The sequence below is a fragment of the Phyllobates terribilis genome, unplaced genomic scaffold, assembly GCF_046119375.1.
Source record: "Phyllobates terribilis strain yellow unplaced genomic scaffold, ASM4611937v1 Scaffold_2__4_contigs__length_985480577, whole genome shotgun sequence".
NCBI classification, from domain to species: domain Eukaryota; kingdom Metazoa; phylum Chordata; class Amphibia; order Anura; family Dendrobatidae; genus Phyllobates; species Phyllobates terribilis.
In genome coordinates this window covers 809,816,760-809,839,112 of record NW_027362762.1, presented here as the reverse complement: position 1 = coordinate 809,839,112, position 22,353 = coordinate 809,816,760, and the positions used below count along the sequence as shown (strand labels likewise).

Here is a 22,353-nt window from a genome sequence, read left to right as displayed (position 1 = left end):
AAGCTGTCATCCCGCTGCAAGCGCGCCGGGTGCCACTGGGCTGCGCACGCGCAGAGGCAGGTGGATCTGCGGGTAGCGCGCCAGCTGGCTAAAAATTTTTTAAAAAAAAAGAAAAAGAGAGATGAGCACGCTGCCGGAAGGGGAGGAGCCTAAAGGAGGTGGAGCCCTACTGCTTTTAAGGATGGGGAGCAATCAGGATGGCGGTCTCTGCATCCCCGCCATGATGAATGAGGAACCGCAGTCACCTGGGCAGCAGCTGTCACCGCCACAGGAAGTACAGCAGCAGCCACAGCCATCAAAGCAGCGCAAGCAGCTCAAACAAATGGAACGGGAATCTTCCCATCGACAAAGTCACAGCAGTGAGGGGCGTACGAGTTCCGGCAAGACTGGTCAGAAAAGACTTCGTCAGTCCACCTCCGCCAGATGGGAGCCCTCATGTGAACGGCAACCACCGCCTCCGGAGGCGAAGAAATGTAGTGCTAAAAATAAAAACAGGGAGTGTGCTTTATGCAAAATCGGTCTTCCCACCTCCTATGCCAAAAACCTATGCTCAGACTGTATTCAGAAAACCATTGCAGAGGAGTCCCCCAGGTTTTCTTTAGAATTAAAGGATCTAATCCAGACAGAGGTCAGAGAGTCTTTAAGAGGCTTAACCTCACTCAAAAAGAAGAAGCAAAAACTAGTTTCTTCAGAATCAGAGGAATCAGTGGAGTCCCGTTTTACGAGAGAACTGCCTTCCTCCTCTAATCACTCCTCATCGTCATCGGAGTCTTCGGATGATAATGGGGGGGGCAGACCTTGTTTTTTGGTTGATAATACTGAGAGACTAGTTAAAGCCGTCAGAGGGACTATGGGTATTACCGATACCAAAGTGCCCAGAACAGTCCAGGATGTTATGTTCGGGGGCTTAGACCAAAGGAGGAGACGCTTATTCCCGGTCAATGACCGGATTAAATCTCTGATAGAAAGGGAATGGAAGAAACCGGAGAGGAAGGGTCAGCTGCCGTCATCCTCCAAGCGGAGGTAACCCTTTGAGGATGAGGATGCGGCTAAATGGGACAAAACCCCTAAGATTGACGTGGCCATTTCAAAATCTTCAAAAAAATCCACTCTGCCCTTTGAGGATTTAGGAGCCTTAAAAGACCCGCTGGATAAAAAAGCGGAGTCCTTCCTTAAGCAAACCTGGGAGTCGTCAGCAGGGGCCCTTAAACCGGCAGTAGCAGTGACCTGCACTGCTAGATCTATGATGATCTGGCTTCAACAATTGGAAGACCAGATCAGGGGGAATGTGTCCAGGGAGAAAATTCTATCAGACCTTCCTCTTGTGCAGGGAGCGGCTGCATTCCTGGCAGATGCATCGGCAGATTCAGTTAGGCTGGCTGCCCGGTCTGCAAACCTCTCTAATGCAGCCCGTAGGGCGCTATGGCTCAAGAGCTGGCCAGGAGATGTGCAGTCAAAGTCTAAACTGTGCTCAATCCCTTGTGAGGGGGACTTCTTGTTCGGCAAAGGTCTAGATGACATCCTAGATAAAGCCGCAGACAAAAAACATGGATTTCCCATGGTGTCTGGTTCCCGATTTAACAGTTCCTTTCGGAAGAGAAAATACAGCCGCAGTAAAGCTCCCAGAGACCAAGGTAGCTGGAAAGACCGAAAGCCGTATAACAGAGGCTTCATGTTTGGGAGTCCCTCCTCCGAGAATAAGAAAGCCCCTAAGTGACAGTTCCCCCCAGGTGGGAGGAAGATTGTCCCACTTCCTGCCTGCCTGGAAGAAAATTTCATCCAATTCTTGGATCTTAGGGATAATCAGGAGGGGGCTCACACTAGAGTTCAAGAGCAGGCCCAAGAACACTGTCAAAATATCAGCCCCCAGAGGTTTAGCGGAACAGATAGCCTTACAGCAGGAAGTTCTCTCTCTGCTCAGGAAAGGAGTTCTGGTGGAAACACCTGCACCCGAGCAAGGAAGAGGATTCTATTCGACCCTCTTCTTAATAAAGAAGCCGGACGGCTCCTTCAGGACCATTGCGAACTTAAAGAGACTGAACGACCATTTAATCTACAGGCCTTTCAAGATGGAAACAATAAAATCAGCCATAAAGATGTTATTTCCGGACTGTTTTATGTGCGTCCTCGATCTGAAGGACGCCTACTACCACGTCCCGATTTTGCCAGATCATCAACAGTTTCTAAGAGTAGCTGTACAATTCGGCAGGCACGTAAGGCATTTTCAGTTCGCAGCTCTTCCCTTTGGCATTTCCATGGCGCCGAGAGTCTTCACAAAAATCATTCTGGAGGTCACAGCGCACTTGAGGGAAAGAGATATTTTAGTCATCCCTTATCTGGACGATTTCTTAGTAGTGGGCAGATCAAGTCAACTCTGTGCTCTAGCCCTGGCGGACGTCATGGCCAGTCTAAGACGCCTAGGTTGGCTGTTAAATCTGGAGAAGTCAAGGCTGGAACCAAAGAGGGTTCAGTCTTTCCTGGGTCTCATTCTGGACTCTGAAAACCAAACCTGTCTTCTGCCAGAGGAAAAGAAACTGAAGATCAGATCCCTAACATCTCAGATTGTCAGCAATCCGACCATCACCCTGAGGAGTGCAATGTCTCTGTTGGGTACAATGACGTCTTGCATTCCGGCGGTTCAGTGGGCCTAGCACCATTCCAGATGTCTTCAACAGGAGATTCTGGCAGCGGACAGGCGGCTCAAAGGTCGCCTGAATGGGAAAATATCTCTTCCAGATGTTGTGATCAACTCCCTGGACTGGTGGACATCTCCGGTCAACCTATCTTTGGGGGTTCCTTGGACCTTCCAGGTGTCGGATACAATTACAACAGACGCAAGTGCGGAAGGTTGGGGAGCTCACCTAAGGAATCGTTCTGTACAAGGCCTCTGGTCGGACAGCGAGACAAGCCTCTCTTCCAACATGAAAGAGCTGTTGGCAGCCAGAAACGCGCTAAAAGAATTCAGTTCTGTTCTTCAGGGTCCTCACGTCAGGATAATGTCAGACAACAGATCAACAGTCGCCTACATCAATCATCAGGGGGGTACCAGGTCTCTCCCTCTGATGTTAATAGCGGATCAGATCTTCAGGTTTGCCGAGAGTCGGCTGGTTACGCTCTCGGCACTGCATATAAAAGGGGAAGAGAACATAAAGGCCGATTTCTTGAGTCGTCACATCTTGAAACAAGGAGAGTGGGAGTTGAATCCAGCCGTTTTTCAGCAGATTGTGGATCGGTGGGGACAGCCCCAGATAGATCTGTTTGCAAACAGACACAATCGGAAGACCGAAACCTTTTGCTCCCTGAATCCAAAAGAGGGGGCGTTTGCGGTGGACGCGCTGCAGATTCAGTGGGATTTCACTCTAGCTTATGCCTTTCCCCCTTTAGTACTGATCCCTACTATCCTGAGGAAGATCCGAGAGGAACGGGCGAGGGTTATATTGATCGCCCCGTTCTGGCCCAAGAGACCATGGTTCACTTGGATGAAGAGAATGTCCCAAGCAGATCCATGGGTTCTTCCGGACATCCCGGATCTCCTCAGGCAGGGCCCAGTCTGTCATCCCCAAAGAGCTGGCCTGCATTTGACGGCTTGGATTTTGAGAGGTCGCTATTGACGCAAAGGGGGTTTTCTCCAGATCTTGTTACTACCCTTCTAGCAAGTAGAAAGCCGATAACAACTAGAATCTATGGTAGAACCTGGGCTAAGTTCTTGTCTACCTCGGGTCAGTCTGCCAAAGGGAGGGTTCCTATTGAGGCCATACTAGAATTCCTCCAGAAGGGGTTAAACATGGGACTAGCTACCAGTACTCTTAAGGTACAGGTATCTGCTCTGGGGGCACTGTATAATTATGACTTTGCAGCAAATAGATGGATCATTAGATTTATTAAAGCCTGTCATAGATCCAGACCTATTCCTGTTCCAAGAATGCCTCCTTGGGACCTTAATTTAGTTCTGGAAGCATTAACCAAACCTCCCTTCGAGCCCTTAGAGAAGGTTTCAGAAAAAATCTTAACTTTAAAGACTGCGCTATTGGTGGCCCTGACATCAGCTCGTAGAGTCAGTGACTTACACGCACTATCCATTAACCATCCATTCACTCAAGTATGTATGGATAGAGTAATCTTAAGACCAGACCCGGCCTATCTTCCAAAGGTAGCCTCCAAGTTCCATAGGACGCAAGTAATCACTCTCCCTTCCTTCTGTCCTAATCCTAGGGATTCTGAGGAATATAAGCTTCACACCTTAGATGTTAGGAGGGTGTTAGTCCAGTATTTGGAAGTGACAAAAGCCTGGAGAAAGAGTGACGCTTTATTTATATCCTTTCAGGGGGCTAGGAAAGGACTTAAGGTTACAAGGGGGACCATAGCTAGATGGGTCAGGGATACTATTACCTTAGCCTACTCTTCTAGCAATCTGCCGGTTCCTGAGAACCTGAAGGCCCATTCCACCAGAGCGGTAGCTGCTTCCTGGGCTGAGAAGGCGGATGTGCCCATCGACATTATATGTAAGGCGGCAACTTGGTCATCCCCTGCTACATTTTACAAACATTACCGTCTTGACCTTTCCTCTTCTACTGATCTGTCCTTTGGTAGAAGGGTGTTGCAAGCGGTGATCCCTCCCTCTGGTATTTGATCTCTATAAATCTCTCAGGTGGTGCTGTCATGGGAGAAGGGGAAAAGATCCTAGTTACTTACCGGTAACGGGATTTTACAGAGCCCATGACAGCACCCTATTAATTCCCTCCCCTTTATCACTGTGGTGTGCACTTTTTTTTAAGGTGTTTAGTACATATGTTGAGGTGGTGGTTATGTATTAACCTGTCTTCGGAGGCCCTCTCATGCTCTGAAACAAAAAACTGATGCGGAGGAGAGGTACCGCCTTTTTTATTCAGTAGATTCCTGTCCTTGGTGGGCGGATACCCTCTCTCAGGTGGTGCTGTCATGGGCTCTGTAAAATCCCGTTACCGGTAAGTAACTAGGATCTTTCATAGTCATGAAAATACAGAAAAATCTTTAAATGAGAAGGTGTGTCCAAACTTTTGGTCTGTGCTGTACATGCGCACACACACTCACTCACTCACTCACTCACTCTTTGTCAGGGTTATGAAGCATTTGCTAATGTTAGGTAGCCTCTATGTATTTTGAGCTTAGATGAACAATTACAAGAGAAAAAAGGGATTTTTAAAATCATTTGTAATTAAGGAAGTAAATCAGGTGAAATTACTTTTGGAAATTCCATCCACCGAGGCCAATGTAAATGTGTATGTGGGAGTTTGTTCTGTAACCATGTAGGACTTCCTTATACATAAATTCTCTGAAATCCGCAGCTTAGGAAAGAGAAGATATTGAGACGCGGCTACCCTTTGTGTGTACTGTATATATGTTTTGGAGGTTCTCCAGTGTAGGAAAAAAGTTGAAACGGATTTCTTTCTGAAATTCTGTCATCTCATTGAAGCATACTTCCCTCAGTCTGTACCAGGGCCAAAATGGCTGTGAGACCCAAGGACCTTTTTAATTTTTGGGCATCTCCATTCAGTAAGTTTTTTAACTGGTGTGACATTTCTTCTCACTTTTTGAGTTTTGAAGTTTTTTTTTCATTCTTCTTTTTTTTTTTTTTTTTAAATGTTTTTTCTGATTTTATTTCATTTCTGATGATACAGACCCCTTTTAAAAGCGAATGCGTTTTCTGTACACATCCATGATATGGCTATTTGGAATAGCAAGGTTTTTTTGGCTCAGTTTATAGTTGAGTTTTGAAAGGCTTGTTATGATCACTGTGTTTAGATACAAACCTTGGACAGAACTATTCTTTTCAATAGAGTTGCAAGGTGTCACCTATTCATACTTGATTGCTGGGGGTCAACCTCAGGGACCATAAGTGATTTGGAGATCAGGGCTGTGAAGAGCTCCATCTCAAATGAAGCAGATCATTGTGCTTCATTTATCTCTACTTTTCTTATAGACAATGAGTGGATGGGCCAAACCTCAGACAATTCGTGTTCCATTGCTTTGGGATATTTTGACTGTATTCTACTGCATAATACCATGTTTTGCTGTGTCTGCCCTGCATGGAAGATTTTCTCTATCCCTAGCATAACTCTTGGGCCTTACTAAATGTCTGCCAGAATATTGTGTTCTTTTTAAAGGGAACATATGGTACAGTAAGGAAATTTTAATGTTTGCCTCTATATCTGCAGAATCCTAGATGAGTTCTGACCGATGGCTATAACATCACGTTGCAGACTCCTGGAATATATATATTTCAGGTCAATTAATTGAGCAAAGAAATAATTAGTATGCAGGGACTATTGTAGAAAAGCAAATGTCTTTACACTGACTTAATTCCTCATACTTTATTTTCTTTATATATACATACGGTATATCATGAATTGTATCTGTGTCCTGTGCTTGGCCGGTATATAAATGTGGTCCTTTAATGCTTCCTGTTTAAACCTAGCAGTTAATCTAGTTATGCTGAACCATGGTACTTCAAAAGATCTGACCAAAGGGACCGTTCCACCCAGTTTCTGTGTGGTAAGTTGATATAGTGGTATGTTTTGGGCACGGCTGTGGAGTCTGTGTCCATTTTGGTGGAGTTGGTATAAAATGGACCGACTCCTAAAATATATAATAAATTGGGTTCATTAATACATAAGAATTTGGGAAAGTTATGAAATGTCCTATAAATGTTTGTTCTATTCCTGATCTAAGGGTCTCGGATTTTAGTTGAGATTAATCTGTTCTCCAGCCTTAAAATAACTAGATCAGATTTGAGGTAATCTACAAGGGGCGTTCATTAAAATTTCCCCTGACCCACTTCCTGTGGACTGAGAGCAATGATACTTGGCACAGTTATTAGTCCTTCTCTACATAGGTGCCACCTAGGGACGCACACTTCTCCCATCTCTTTAAGCAACTGTAAACACCTCGCTTGTAGAAGTCGACAAGTTGCTCCAAAAGCCACATTGTGGCTTCAGAAATCAGAGTCTCATCATCTGGAAAATTCTTGCCTTTCAAAAATAACATCATTGTTAGAAAGAGGTGGAAGTCCGATGGTGCAAGGTTGAGTGAATAAGGGGGATGCGGTAGAATTTCAAAGTCACAGGAGCATGCTTCCATTTGGGCAACATGTGAGTTGTGAACTGGTGCATTGTCTTGCAGAAGGTGGACACCTTTGGTGAACATGCCACGTCTCTTGGTTTTGATGGCCTCCTGCAATATCCGCAGCAGTGAAGCATAGTATTCCCCAGTGATCATGGTACCCTTTGCTAGAAAATCCATCAATACTACTCCATGCTGGTCCCAAAATACTGTGAGCATGACCTTGCCTGCAGAGGGTTGGGCTCATGCCTTCTTTGGAGGTGGTGAGTCATGATGCTTCCATTGCATCAACTGGACTTTAGTTTCAGGATCATAGTGATGGACCCAGCTTTCATCCTGTTTGATCAGTCTGTTGAGAAAATCCTCCTGGTTTCCATGGCACATTGTCAATAGAGCCTGAGAGCATTCGACTCGTTCTTGCTTCTGGAAAGGTGCGAGCGGATACATTATGCATGTGAAGATGGTCTTGGATGATTTTTTTTCCACAGACTCCACACTAATCTTGACATTTTGGGCTAGATGGTGAATGGTTACGCGGAGATTTTCCAGAATGGCGACCTCCACTTGGTGGATGGTGTGTTCATCAATAGAGTGGGGTCGCCCTGGAATTGGAGCTGTTTGCACCAAAGTCCGACCACATTTCAGTTGACGATGCCAGTTCTTGACTACATCATATGATGGGGAATCATCACCATAAACCTCTTTCATCTCATTGAACGTCTCCTTTGGTGTGCGGCATTCCAAGTAAAGGAACTTGATGACTGCTCTGTATTCCACGGGTCCATTATCAAACCTCGCACCACTTCAGCACCTGTAAAATCAAGACCGTTATCAGTTCTGAGTTGCAAATTGGCACTTAACTTATAGAGACTTATATTATCACACATGTGAAGTTTCAGCGTCTTGTGATTAAATAAAAGTGGGTCAGGGGAAATCTTTAATGAGCGCCCCTCGTATGAAGGAGGATCTGATGCAGCCAATACCATTTCTCAGAACAAATTCATAGACTGCACAAATGTTCAGTATGTTTTTGTTGAAAATAGTTTTTTTTCCCCACTTATTGCATATTAATAAATTGGTTATTTATTAATATTGCATATTAATAAAGAGGTTTGTTGTATTCTAATATATTTTATGTTCTATCTTAATAGCTTGATTATTGTATCATAATGGTGATTAAAAGCCTGAGGTTGCCATTTTACTACAGTAAATATATCACTTAAACATGAGCCATGTATGAGGGAGTCAGGGAAATTGAGGAGTCGAAGGTTTGGCTCACCGACTCCACGGCCCTGGTTTTGGGCCATCTTATAAGTACCACCCTTCAGTGTTTTGATTTAGTACTAATAGTGCTTATAACTGTTTGCAAACTCCTATAGAGAACTGAATCCCACCAGGTGTGAGATCAGCTCGCTGTCACACAGGTAGAATCCAGAAGATAATTCTGTGCACGGATAGAGAATTGCTGTCAGACATGTATTGGAGGGCCTTTAGTGGTACTCTGAAAGATTATTAAAGGCCATCTATCTTTATTCCTCTAATGGGTTAACACCATGTAGTACCCATCATTACGTGCACATTTCAGACCTATGACGGGTAACTTCCTTTTTTACGTGTTTGATTTCAAGCATGGAGACTGTACAATGACTGAGGTTTGGCACTGTAAAAAAATATCCACATTAAAGTTTAATTAGATAAGCTGGTTGAAGTTGATTATAGGGGAGTGTCTACATGGACAGACCAGCGGCACAATATGACCACAGATCTGTAAACTTTTACCAATCAAGCGTCCTTTAGTAACCTATGCCTGTATATTCAGACCAAATAAATGATCGCTCAGTGCAATTTGCATCCAATATATTTGATCTTCCAGAAGACCATTCCACTAGAAGACTGTTATGATGTTCAGTTTTGACTGTTTGTCTGTATATACGTGTAATATAATCTTTTTTTAGGAGTAAACCAGAAAGTGTTAAAACTTTAAATTCCTCAAAGTACCCCTCTTATAGTCTGACAGCTTTACATGCCCTTGGCATTCTCTCATGGAGGTTCATCAGTTAATCACCTGGAATGGCTTTCAATTTACATGTATGTCTCATAAAGAGTTATTTTGTAGAATTGCCAACTTTCAGAAAGTGTGACCATCCGATGTGTTGGCGCACAGCTCCGTACAGTGTGGAGCCCTAGATCAGTGGAAATAAGTACTGTGGTCAAACTTGAGATTTTTGGTACCAATAGCCATGTCTTTGTAAGGCTCAGAAAAGGTGGGCGGATAGTTTCTACATTTCTGGTGCCCACCATGAAACATGAATGTTGTGGTAGCCATTCTCGGTAAGTGTGCCTGAAATTTGGAGTAAATTCCCAACAGTGTGTTGGTGTGGGGTTGCTTTTCTGGTGACACTGTTGGGAATTTACTCCAAATTTCAGGCACACTTACCGAGTATGGCTACCACAACATTATGCAGTGACATGCCATACCATCTGGTTTGCACTTACTGGGACCATTATTTGTTGCCACATGATCCTAAACACCTCTCCCAGCCGATGTAAAAGGGTATGTGGCCAAAAAGGAGAGGGATGGAGTACTGCGTCAAGGACTAGGCCTCCACAGTCACCCCACCTCAACCCATTTGAGATGGTTTGGACGTGTGGGACATGAGAGATGAGACCAAGTAGCCAACAAGTGCACAGCACTAGTGATGAGCGGGAGTACTTGTTTAACCCTTTCACCGAGCACGCTCGGGTGCTTACCGAGTGGCTTCGGCGTGCTCGTATATTATGTTCGAGTCCCTGCGTCTGCGTGATTTACAGCTGTAAGACAGCCTGAGCATGTGCAGGAATTACCTGTTAGGAACTTCAAGACTGTTGGAAAGACATTCCAGGTGACTATCTGATGAAGAAAATGCAAAGGGTATGTAAAGCTGTCAAAGTAAGAGGGATATTTTGATTTAACACACGATCTGGTTTGTGTTACACGTGTTTCTTCTTGTTTCCATATGTGTTCTATCGTGGTTTTGCCGATTTCAGTCTGAATTTAAAATATGCACATTCCAGTAAGAACAAGGAATACCATTGCATAAACAGGTGTGTCCAAACTTTTGACTGTGTGTATATATAATTTTGCGTGTGTGTGTATATAGCAGAAAGGTCTTATTTCTGAATTCCAGGGGTTCTCTTTACAGTTAATTTACACCTTTTTGTATGTAGCTCAGCCACAGTAGTATAGTAATAAAAACACTGTAAAATATCACACTAAAAAGGGAAATGTATGCATTGACTCACTCACTGGTTACCTATAAGTGCCATTTATGGGAAAAAATTCTAGACCATATACAAAAAACGTAGTGTATAGAATATATTATGTAAACAAATTAGAAATCGCAACATAAAGATGCAAAATTCGTGGAATTATGGTAATCACAGGATCGATAGACATGAAGATATGCAAATGATGAAAAAACAAATTGGAACAAAATTTTGAAAACATCAACTTTTTTTTTTTTTAAATAGTATAGAGTATTAGCTCCACACACACAAATATACGCACTTGCACATCTTGGCATGCGATCAGAGGTGAATAATGGTTGTCTGAGGAATGTTCTGTCATGGTAAATGCACTTGGAAAATCAAGATCCACAGCTGGCAGCGCCTTTGCAATTGCTGACCAATGACTTCCCAGATGTGCTCGATGGGACACTAGTCCAGAGATGCTGAAGCTATGATAGCATGCTTATGCCACAAGGGCTGCTCACAGTAGCACAAATATCATACAGACTAACATTGTTGTGTTGAAAAACTGATGCTTTCATTTTCCTTCATGAAGGGCTCTTCATGGCGTTAGCCATGTGGCCTTCAAACCAATCCTCAACTATAATTGTGTGCAAGACAAAAACAGAGCTCATTGTTGAAGCGGATAGACCTCCACCATTCCTGCCTTCATTGCCGTCTTGCCCTGTACCATGATGGTCTTTGAGAGCAGAGATGTGAGGTCATTGGAACATCTATGGGCGAATGTCTGGCTCGTAGCCCAATGTAATGCAAATGCTTGAAACTCTGATTTATATAGACACTGTTTGATGCCTTACTCTTGGTATGTGATATTTAATTTCATTTGCAGTACATAATGGATCACTATGTGCCATTGTTCCAATCTGATTAGTCCATGTGGGCAATTTCATGAGTAGACCTTAACGAGGGAACATCGCACCAGCCCTACTCATGGGATTATGCCGTGGGGTGGTATAATGTACAGTCGCTGGATCCCTCTAGACTTTATTCAAGACACACTTAACAGCTCGGCCTTTAATTGATTTGGGTGTGGAACCAGCCGTTCTTCCTTTCTCCAGAAGCCGTTTTTAGCATGACAACACCAGGCCGCCTGTTGCTTGTGCTATTGTGAACAGCCTGTGTGGCCTGAATGTGCCACCATGTCTTACAGCATCTCTGCTTGTCTCACATCAAGCACATCTGGGACATCACTGGTCAGCAATTGCAAAAGGAGCTGCCAGCAAAGGATGTTGATGATTTGCCCAAGCGCTGTAGAGCATTCATCATACAGCCATTAATAACCTCATTGATGGCAGCCAAGGGGTGTAAGTGCGTTGATTTCACTGCGTGGCGCTCATATTTGATTCTGAATAAATTAAGATGTTTTGCAAAAAAAAATAGTTTTTTTTGTTGTCATTTGCAAATTACCATGTATATTGATTCTGTATTTATTTTTTTCAGAACGCCACAGCTTTTTTCTTTGTGTTGCAATATCAATGTTGAGTGATGCATGATATATCCCACATACTGTCCTCAACATTGGAACTGCAAAGATAAATAGCAGTTTCTAGTTATTTTATATTTGTGCTCACTACTATAAAATAAATAAAAAAATGCTGTATTATAATTTAAAAAAATAGAGACAAAATGAATCTGATGCATGGAGGTTGGGAAATCGCTGCAAATGTGAAAGATGACCCATCATTGGCTTGGTGGACGTGTACATTAGTAGTGTGGCGTAATTCCTGACCTGTGGCCATAAGTGGTCACCATGTAGGTGTGGATCTCACCACGTCACATGTATGTGGTCACCTTGTAGAGACTGCAGATGGTATTGTACAGTGCGGTATGTGCTGGCCTCCATTTATCAACCTCTGGTTTAGGTAAAATGAGCAAGCATTTTCTGGATTCCTGAGCACCACCTTCCACATCTTAGCTCTGTTACCGTCTGTAGTTGTCAGTGTTCAGGCCTGGTTCCCCAGCAGATGGGAGGGGGTGTGTGTGCCTGACTCCATGCCAGAGGAGGAGGCATCAGGCAGCACAGACAGCTGAAGCACCTGCTCCTCCCTCCACCTCCTCCCTTTTCTGTGCGATGGAGAGTCTGCAGTGAGCTGGCTGTGGGTGCAGAAGCAGAAGAGGAGACGCGATGGTGACACCGGCCCAGCCCTTGTGTGCGAGCTGCGGCCGGACCGTGCAGCCCCTGTCAGCATGACTGAGCCTTCTCCGCGCCCCCACTGTTCGGTGCTCAGCTGCTTTGTGAGTCTGCTATTCTTCTACATGGTGGATATGTTCTGGGAGAGGGGTTGGTAGGCTGCTTCTGGAGTCCTGTACACCTTCTGAGTAAGATCTGACACTGGGACATGGCATTTATTGCACACACCCACAAAGATCCTTTAGACTTGGCGTCTTATAGCGACCAGGCCTCCGCTGCGTTCTGTAGTCAATAGTTTTTAACCACTCCCTTCAAGGGAAAACCCTGCTTTTAGACGTGCCTTTTGTTTGTGTGCCTATTGTATACGCCGGGGATCCCCATCATGCCCTGTAAAAGGGTGTGTGTAGACGTGATTGCCCATAGTCGCTGGTGGGCACCTTGGCCGTGGCGTGCGTGACAATGGAGGTAAATCTCTCAGCCGCTTCTTATATCCATTCCCAGGCATATTGTGTTCTGCTTGTTCATGATTGATTGAGCTGGAGAAAGTACGTATGGTTTTAGTGGTGCAGAGGTCTTACCTGTCTAGGCCCAGTGACAGCAAACCATCTGTCAGCCAAGTCCATCGTCACTTGGCAGGTTGCGCTGTTTGGACGTCGTCCGGATGGAAATGATTGCTCTGCAAACCTGTCACATTTCCACTAATTTACCAGGATATTTAACCTTCCATGGTATATGGAGAAATGTCCGGCTTTCTCATAGTGAGGAGGCTAATAAAGATCAGGAGAACTTCATTCCCCTCACTTTCCTAAGAGCCTATGGATCCACAGTTTCCATCCTTTCTCGTCTGATTTTGCAGGTCTACTTATAGGGAATCTATTGCATAGCCATGTAAATGCTGTAAATATACTAAACCTCTGACTTAATATTAGTAAGAATGTGAATGCTAGGGGTAGGACAGGATAATAAAACACCAAGATTATCAAGCATATCAAAATGTTCATTTTACTTGGTAAACTCCTCTATAATCGGGTTATTCATTTCATTAGTAGTAATCGTGCCCAAGCGATTGTCTGTGTCCTTTTCCCCCATCGCTTCTTCCATCACAATTTGTAACTAAAATAGGTATGACACCACAGCGTAGAGGAATGGGAAAAGGACTCCTGGGATTTCTTCCCATTGACTTTATGTGCGTAGCTATTGATTGAAAGTCGATTGAAGGAAATGCCCTCTTAGTATGATTTGTAGTTTGCATAGATTTTATCCCCGGATCTGGGATTTATTCCTAATGACCTGTTGGTATAATTCATGGATGAAAAGGCAACCTGCAGCACTTGTGCATTATATGTAACATACAGATCTTGTGCTTCACATCTGACTGATAAGATGGGTTTTACTTGTTAAAGGGAACAAGTGTCTTTATTCATGCTGCCCAAACTACGGTCAGCATGAATCAGTCTGGCTGCACGATTGCCGACATGTTTGTTTTACTCTAAAACGCCATGCTGGGCCATTGGGGGGAGACTAATGTGGTCCTAAGACAGATTCTCTCTGCCCTGCTTTAGGTGATTAAAAGGTCTTTCTGTGTATGTACATAGGGAGAGACCTGTCAATCACCTGGAGAGGGGCGAGGAGAGTCCCGTCCGGTACCACATCAGACTCCTCTCACCTCTGCCTACAGTCCCTGGACTGTTCACTAAACTTTATTTTCTCAAACACTGGAGCATTTCAGAGTAAACATACTTGTCTGCAATCGTACGGCCAGGATCTGATTCATGCTGCCTGTGGTTTGGGTACCATGAATTGACTGTCAAATTCTGTCTCATGCTGCATACAGTCTTGATGACCTATTCTTTGTAGACATCTTAAACTGTAATACACAAGACCCTGTAAGTTACGTATTCCTATTATGACTGGGGTAACACACTGACTTTGGCCGCAACAACTGTCGTGCAACCAAGTTCAGTGCAATAAGTGAATGTGGTCGAATTGCAACATTGAGGGTACTGCAACAAGCAAACTGTCTTGCTTGTCTTTGTAATTCAACCCAATTTACTTGTCTTGCGCTGGGATGTAGCAGCGCACTGAGTGAACCTTGGTCACACATCGTATGTTGCAGCCAAAGTCACCATGTAGCCCCAGCATTATACATATATGTCCCCTATTTTTCTAAGTATATTGGGATGAGCAGCTTTTCTTCGAGAGAAATGCTTTTTTGAACATCTTTATTTATCCAACGTCTGCTGCCTGAGCCATTCACCCTTCAATAGTTAGCTGCTGAAGGCTTGTTTGGCCGGCAGCTAATTCTCCTGCTTTCTCACACATGCATACTCTGCTACACTGAGCAGGCATGTCATTTCAGTAGGAAGAGGGGAGCAAGCTGATAACACACTTCTGCTGCCGGCTTATCTCTATGAGAACAAAGGACAAAGGGTAAGGCATGTTGAAATCCAACATGCCTGATCCTTTTTGTTTTTTCCCTTCTGCCATCATAAGATTCAGTATTTCCCCCGTGCGCATTAGATTTCCCTATTTAAATCATCTGGGTAAATGTTGGGACTGACACACTTAATGTGCATGGGAACCTTTTAGGTCTGTCAGCTGAAACAAATATAATTATTCTGATTGACTTGGATCTATCGGCTTCTATTCATTTATGTAGTAGCCAATCTGCAGGACCCGTCAGTGGCCAATAAACTGTTAAGTGAGCTGGGTTGTTCAGATCCGCAACCAGCCGCTGCATAGAACAGATCATTGTGGAGGTGCCAAGTGTGTGACACTCACACACTCACACACTCACACACACTCACACACTCTCACACACTCTCACACACTCTCACACACTCTCACACACTCTCACACACTCTCACACACTCTCACACACTCTCACACACTCTCACACACTCTCACACACTCTCACACACTCTCACACACTCTCACACACTCTCACACACTCTCACACACTCTCACACACTCTCACACACTCTCACACACTCTCACACACTCTCACACACTCTCACACACTCTCACACACTATACTCAGCTGTATTGTGTTTATAGAGCAAACTGTAATATTGTTCTTAAAGGAACATTAACGATACAGAAAATCCAAAAATTAAAATAAAAAATCCCCACAACAATATTTCCTTTTTTTTTGATCGATTGCTCTCATTGCAATTTTAATTAAGAAAAATATAATTAAATGTTAGCTTTCTGTCCATGCAGCTCTGCCATGTGTCCTCTTTCCATCTGCTCACTGTATAGCGCTCATACGCATTAGATACATGATAAAGGTCCAGCAGATCCCCTAATGTGGGATTGTGTCCTGACCCCTCTGATGGCACTTACCAGGATAAAGACGTGTTGGTTACAGTTCAGCATGTTCAATGCTTCTTTCACTCCTGATGATACTGATGTAAAATACTGAACGTGTGAACATGACGTAAGAATCGCTTGTTGACTGTACAGCAGGTCGCTTAGCGCTTGTTTACCTGCTTGTTTAGACAGGCAGAGTAATAATGGGAACAACACTATTGCTTACAGGGTCACTGCTCCCATATACTCTCTCAATGTTATCGGCAGCACATTGCCTGTTTACCTGTGGTGATGTGCTGTCAATTCTCATTTGTCAGGTGATCACTGGATTGAGTGTTCCTACAGATCCTCGTTTGATTATCTACCTATCCAAATGCACCATAAGCTTCATGCACTCAGCCATTACCCAGCAGAAAATAAGACAGAAATGTACCCCTTGGTTTTTTTCTGCTGGATTTCTAGACTATTCCAATATCCTTTAGATTGACAGTCGCTCTTCAACAGTTTATCTTTTGTTGACTCTGAAAGGAACATTAGACCTAGACGTGAATGACAAAATTAGTGACATACATTAAATCACTTGTATCACTCTTACCTTGCTTTTTTTTCAGGGTGAAGAACCCCCCAGTCTGGAATATATCCAAGCCAAGGATCTGTTCCCACCCAGGGAACTAGTGAAAGAGGAGGATAAGTTACAGGTGAGATTGTAGGATCTTGTTATCCCAACATATCGCACTGACCGCTGTAAGCACCAAAAAACTGCCTCCTGACTGTACATTGCCGATGCCCAGCACTTGTAAGCAGGGCTGTGGAGTCGGTGTCCATTTTGGTGGAGTCGGTATAATATAGACCGACTCCTAAAATATATAATAAATTGGGTACAGTAGCGCAATGCAGGATGTGCTGTAAATGTTTCCATAAGAATTTGGGAAAGTTATGAAATGTCCTATAAATGTCTGTTCTGTTCCTGATTTAAGGATCTGGGCTTTTAGTTGAGATGAATCTGTGCTCCACTTTATGTACTCGCTCAGTAGTGAGGCAGGGCTGTGGAGTCAGGAGTCAGGAAAAATGAGGAGTCAGAGGTTTGGCCTACCGACTCCACAGCCCTGCATGTAGGGGGCGCTCACGCTGGAAGCTCTAGTGATCAATATACAGTGTTAACCGCAGTGTAATAGTCATACTCCTTTATTACATTATGCCGCACTTTATCACACGTACACGTTCTGTGCATTTTCTTTCTTTTTCCTACTGGATCTGGTCATTTTTGGCTTCACGTGTCTGTACATGAGAGGAAATGAAAAACACCTCTGATTCCAGGATGACAGTCCTGCAGGAATCTGGGCTTAATGTCCCCCTTGTCGTTCACTTCTTCAGATGATAAATAACTGCGGTGGCTGTGCCGTGTCTTCCCAGCACATACATATACACATACATAGTACTGGACCAGAGAAACGAGGCGAGAAAAAAATGCTCTCCTTATACACCAATAAAATGTTGCTGTAATTATTTTGGCAATATAGAAAGAAAATTCTATTTTTGTTATTACCTGTTAGAATATGGATGATTTTCATAGCTGTAACCTGGATGGAGAGGTCTGTGCTTCGTGCTCCACCTTATAAAACGTTTTCTCCTCTACAGATCAGTTAATTTATGGCAAGGTAAGGCTCTGTGCACACAGCGTTATATTTGACGCATGTGCAGCAAATGCTCCATTCACCCATCAAAAGCCTGGTGTTCTTTTCACCTTCACTTGCATGGCGTACGTGGTAATGTCCTGCAGACTGCACTTCCCTATAGAAGGGACGTCTGCAAAAAATGTGTACATTGCACTGTTCTAGCTGCATAACTAATCCTATTTATAGGTGGCAAGTAGTGGTCGGGCATGACATAAGAGCAGTTTAATGTCGCTCTCCTACAGTTATACAGCCCTGTAGAGCAGTGTTACCACTGGCTCAGCCTGTCTGCACTCTCATGCCAGCAGCCAGGATCGCCCGTGCCAGCAGCTGATCTTGGCCTCACGTTGGAAGCTCGCCCCCCATTGACTACTAAACTTGGCTTGCTGATTCTATTGTTCGTCTCTAAGATAGAGAAGCCTGCTTGTGTGTCGTCGTCCCCCCTCCCCCCTTAGTTTTAGTTTCTTTAATTCCTATTTAGCTATAGAGAAGAACATGGCACTTGCATTTCATAAACGTGACCTCCCTATGACGAGTCTCTATGTACAGACAATGGCAGCATCTAATCATACATCTAACAAACTGCCTAGTTTATTATATACATTATATACATTTGTGAATAATAAAATATTGGCATGTAGCTGCACAGTGGCCCCCAGAGTCGATGCTACTGGCGCCCATGTACCCCAATCTGACACTGCCTGTATAGAAATGTGGTGCTGTTTCTAGCGGAAAACAGCTTTTGTATTTTCTAGTTTCATGCAGCCAGTTTAAAGGGAGTCTGTCGGCACAGAATGACTGTTCAAACCAAGCACAGGCGCTCAGTGCATCTTGGCAGGACCAAACATTTAAGTGCACCTTCCCACCTGCTTGTTTTTCATCTACCTCTCCCTTTGTATGGCTCTCTCGTAAGAGCTATCAATCAAAGACGATGGGGTGGATATAGATGGAAAACAAGCAGGTGGGAAGGTGTACTTAAATTGTTGGTCCCACCATGAAGCGACAAGCGGCTGTGGTTTGTTTGAACAGTCATTCTGTGCAGACAGTCCCTTTAAGCAAAATGGATGTCAAGTTGAGGGCAAAACTGTCCTTGGGTGTTTTAATAAAAGTAAATGCTTAAAACTTGGGATGCTGGGTAGCAAGTATGCTCATTGAGGAGAGGTGCTGTGGCATTTTATGTTAAAGTATAGTAAATTCAGTATAGTAGACTGAACATTGGAATAGCTTCTAACAATGTGATGGAGAGCACGCCATTGAGGCATTTGTGTGCTTTTATGCCAGTATCTCTTTAAAGGGCTTATCCGGGAAAATGAAAATGATATGCCAATGATCTTTTTACATAGAATAGTGTGACTTCTACGTACCGTATTATTCAGACTATAAGACGCACAGCACCATAAGACTCACCTAGGTTTTAGAGGAGGAAAATAGAAAAATAAATTTTAGCAAAAAATGTGGTCATGATGTACTGTTATGGGGGAGAGGGTCTGCTGCTGACATTGGTACTAGGGTAATGTCCCCCAATTCTGTTAATATCCTCCTTCCTGTTATACGTGGCCCCAATCCCCAATCCTGGTATGCATGGCACCCCTCATCCCCAATCCTGGTATGCATGGCACCCCTCATCCCCAATCCTGGTATGCATGGCACCCCTCATCCCCAATCCTGGTATGCTTGGCACCCCCCATCCCATGCTGCACACAAAAAAATAAACACCGCCGGAATAGTCACTGCTCCCCACGCCGGGACTGTGTGCTTGGGGAGCAATGACCATTCACTCTCCCTAATAGTGTGCACACTGTACCCGCAGCGCGGCTCCTGCAGCGGCCGGCGGTATGTGTGCCCGCTATTAAAGTTCATGAATATTCACTACAACCCATGGGAGTGGGTTGTAGTGAATATTCATAGACTTTAATAGCAAGCATACTGAATGCCGGCCGCTGCAGGAGCCGCGCTGCAGGTACAGTGTGAGTGCTATTAAGGAAAATTAATATTCACTGCTCTCCACGCCCATGGGCGTGGGGAGCAGTGAATATTCATTTTCTTTAGTAGTGGGCACAGTGTAGGCTGCAGCAGGTGGCTCCTGCCTCCTGTGCCCGCTGCTCCGCCACTGCCGCTCCCCCCCACCATCCACAGCCACCCATATACATTCGGTCTATAAGACGCACCCCCCACTTTCCTCCAAAATTTTGGAGGGAAAAAAGTTGTTTTATAGTCCGAAAAATACGGTATATATGTTGGTCCAATAGGATGCAGATTCCCTGTTTTGGTGACTTACATGTCACCTGAAGACTTAGTTCTTGCTGCCTTAACTACATGCTGACACCGGCCCACGTGGCCTGCTGTGTTGGCTCGTCATCAAAGTATGTGACTGCTAAGTAGATGGCACTGTGTGATGGGAGAGGAGACAAGCCAGCCCCCTTCTTCCACAGCATTTCCTGGTGTGTTTGGCCACAGACCTCCAGAGTGATGAGTGGGGGGTACGGGAGATGAGCCAGGAGATCAAGGTATGAGCAGACTTAGTTGTTGGTGTTGAAACTGCAAGTTTCCCTGAAAGCTTGAAATGGGGGTCCGGAAATTCACAAGTGACACAATTGTTTTTGTACTATACTATGTGTAAATGTGTTTACAAGTAATTGTAGGGGGGCAAGGGGCTTTTGGTCTTTGAATAGCAAAAAAACTGTCCTGTGTTCAAGGTCTTATTTATTTGGACTTTCGGTGTTACTGGCCCTTTACGCCGTTATGCTCGGCTTCCTGATCCAATCTGCTACAGTGTATTTTTATTCCAGGCCAGTTTATATTGTTAATTATTGATGAACACAAATGTCTTCTGCTGTGCCCGTACATTTATGGAGTAATTACCAACATAAAGATTCTCACTGACCACGATACAGCTCTGTGGTATGGAAATTGGGCACATGGACAGTGGGTGAAATAAACCAAACTGAAAGGGAGTCTTCTACTTCAGACAGACCCTATTTAGTAAGAATAGTCCTCTGCAGCACCATCATAGAGGGAACCCGGTATTGGGCAATACTTTTTGAAATTGTCAGATTATGAAAGAGGATGCAGAGTAGAATTGTCACTGGATAGTCTTTCGCATATATTATTGTTTCATGCATGTGTTCTAGCCGTGATTTTCATACGTAGAACACGTAACTGTTGGACATGTGAAGAGCCCCATAGACTATTTGTTTTTTTTTTCCCCCTTCCAGACCATGGGCCCGAATTGCTTACACTGATCTTGATGAGGGTGTGGTGGTGGAGTCAGACCCTACTGATTCATGAAGAGTTGCACGCCTCTTTGGGAATCTTGAGGGTCTGAGGAGTGGCATGCACCATTCCAGAAATCTTACTCCAATCAGATACTGGAGTGAGATTTCTGACGTTGGGAACACAACTCGTCCTGAATTTGACAACCTGTGGCATCTAACCCTTGCTGTCCCCCATCCCACCCTAATTCCACCTATTTTGGCAGCGTTGGGAAAAACTGGGCTGAAAACTGCAAAAATTGCAATATTTTGGAGCAACTGAGTCGTTCTCAAATTTTGTGACTTTTCACAGCTTTTATGGCAGAATTCTAGCGCGAAAGCTTTGATGAATAAAGCCCTGTGTGTCCACTTAAAAAATTCTGGAGACATGTCCGCTCTTTATCAATACCACAGGTGAAAATCACTCCTTCCGTTGTGTGGGTACATGAATGTGACTTATAGCAAAGAGATGGCATCAGTGTGTAATCCGGGTACGGTCTGTGATTAATGGTGCAATGTATAGGAGAAGATTTAGACTTTATCCACGCATCCTCATGCAATCACTGATGGTAAAAGCGGACACTGACCAAACACAGATTAAATTCTGATACAAAGCACTGATGACCATCAGACTGTCCTTTTTGTGTACGTGAAAAATCGCTGACATCTGAATGAGACTCTAAGGTGTGTACCTTGTAGTGCACCAGTCTTAAAAATGAAATGGGCACTTGTGCTGGAGTCAGATTTATTTTTTAATAAACTTTAATTCATACAAATTAAGAAAACTGCACATTTCTTTTGTTTTTAATTTATCAGTCTGTTGCACATTGATCTCTGTATTAACGCTGTGCTCACATTAAATTCTTCTCATCGTGTTCCTGGTGGCCTGATATGCTGTGAGGAAACAAAACGACAAGCCCATAAAAATATATGTTCATGAAACTAGTTGCCATCACCATGATCCATTGATGGATCAGTTCTACCACCAGGATTGACACTGCTAAATCTCCATGTTTGTGACTCTGTAGCGTCACCTCTCTTATTTTAGGCCAGGATAGTTACTGGCACACCCTTGACCCTACCAGTACCTCCCTCTGATTTCCACCTGTTTGGAGGGGGTCTGTTTTCTGTTGGTTTTACACTTGGATGCTGAGATGATACAAGGAGAGAATTTATAAAGTTCTGTACTCCACTTTACTGGCAAAAAATAATTGCAAAAATTTGGCTTTTTGTTCTTAATTTTCAGAAGCAACAAGAAAAGTGTACATTTTTTTTAGTGGAATTGGCGAGGCAAATTTACTAGAATTTAAGTCAGAAATTGGTGTAAATTATAATGTAAATCTACTGGTAGCTGGGGTAGATGCCCTATTCTACCAGGTCTACTAAGGAGCATATACCTCTTTAATTTGATGCATATTGGCACTCAATCAGGCGTGTGTTTCATAGTCTGCAATGTCATTGAGCAGCATTAATCTCCCGTCGAGTTGCATTTAAATATCATATAAATTGTGAAATTGTCTTTTTCTTAATATATGACAATTTATATGATATTTAAAAGGAACCTTTGTCCGATTCGGCTCCCTGGCAGCGGCTCCTAGTC

At 43.8% G+C, this 22,353-nt stretch overlaps 1 protein-coding gene across 3 annotated transcripts in view; it reads left to right on the top strand.

Moving 5' to 3' along the window:
* MTMR4 (myotubularin related protein 4) overlaps positions 1-22,353 on the top strand; it is a 73,076-nt gene that overhangs the window by 21,435 nt on the left and 29,288 nt on the right. The window contains exons 1-2 of one of the 3 annotated variants that reach the window (XM_073667579.1): positions 12,411-12,621; positions 16,441-16,527. In XM_073667579.1, the coding sequence (XP_073523680.1) occupies positions 12,574-12,621; positions 16,441-16,527 (135 nt within the window). In that variant the 5' untranslated portion in view covers positions 12,411-12,573. Of the gene's footprint in view, positions 1-12,410; positions 12,622-12,910; positions 12,983-16,440; positions 16,528-22,353 lie in introns of those variants that run through there. The other 2 variants (XM_073667580.1, XM_073667581.1) reach the window with 2 other exon arrangements.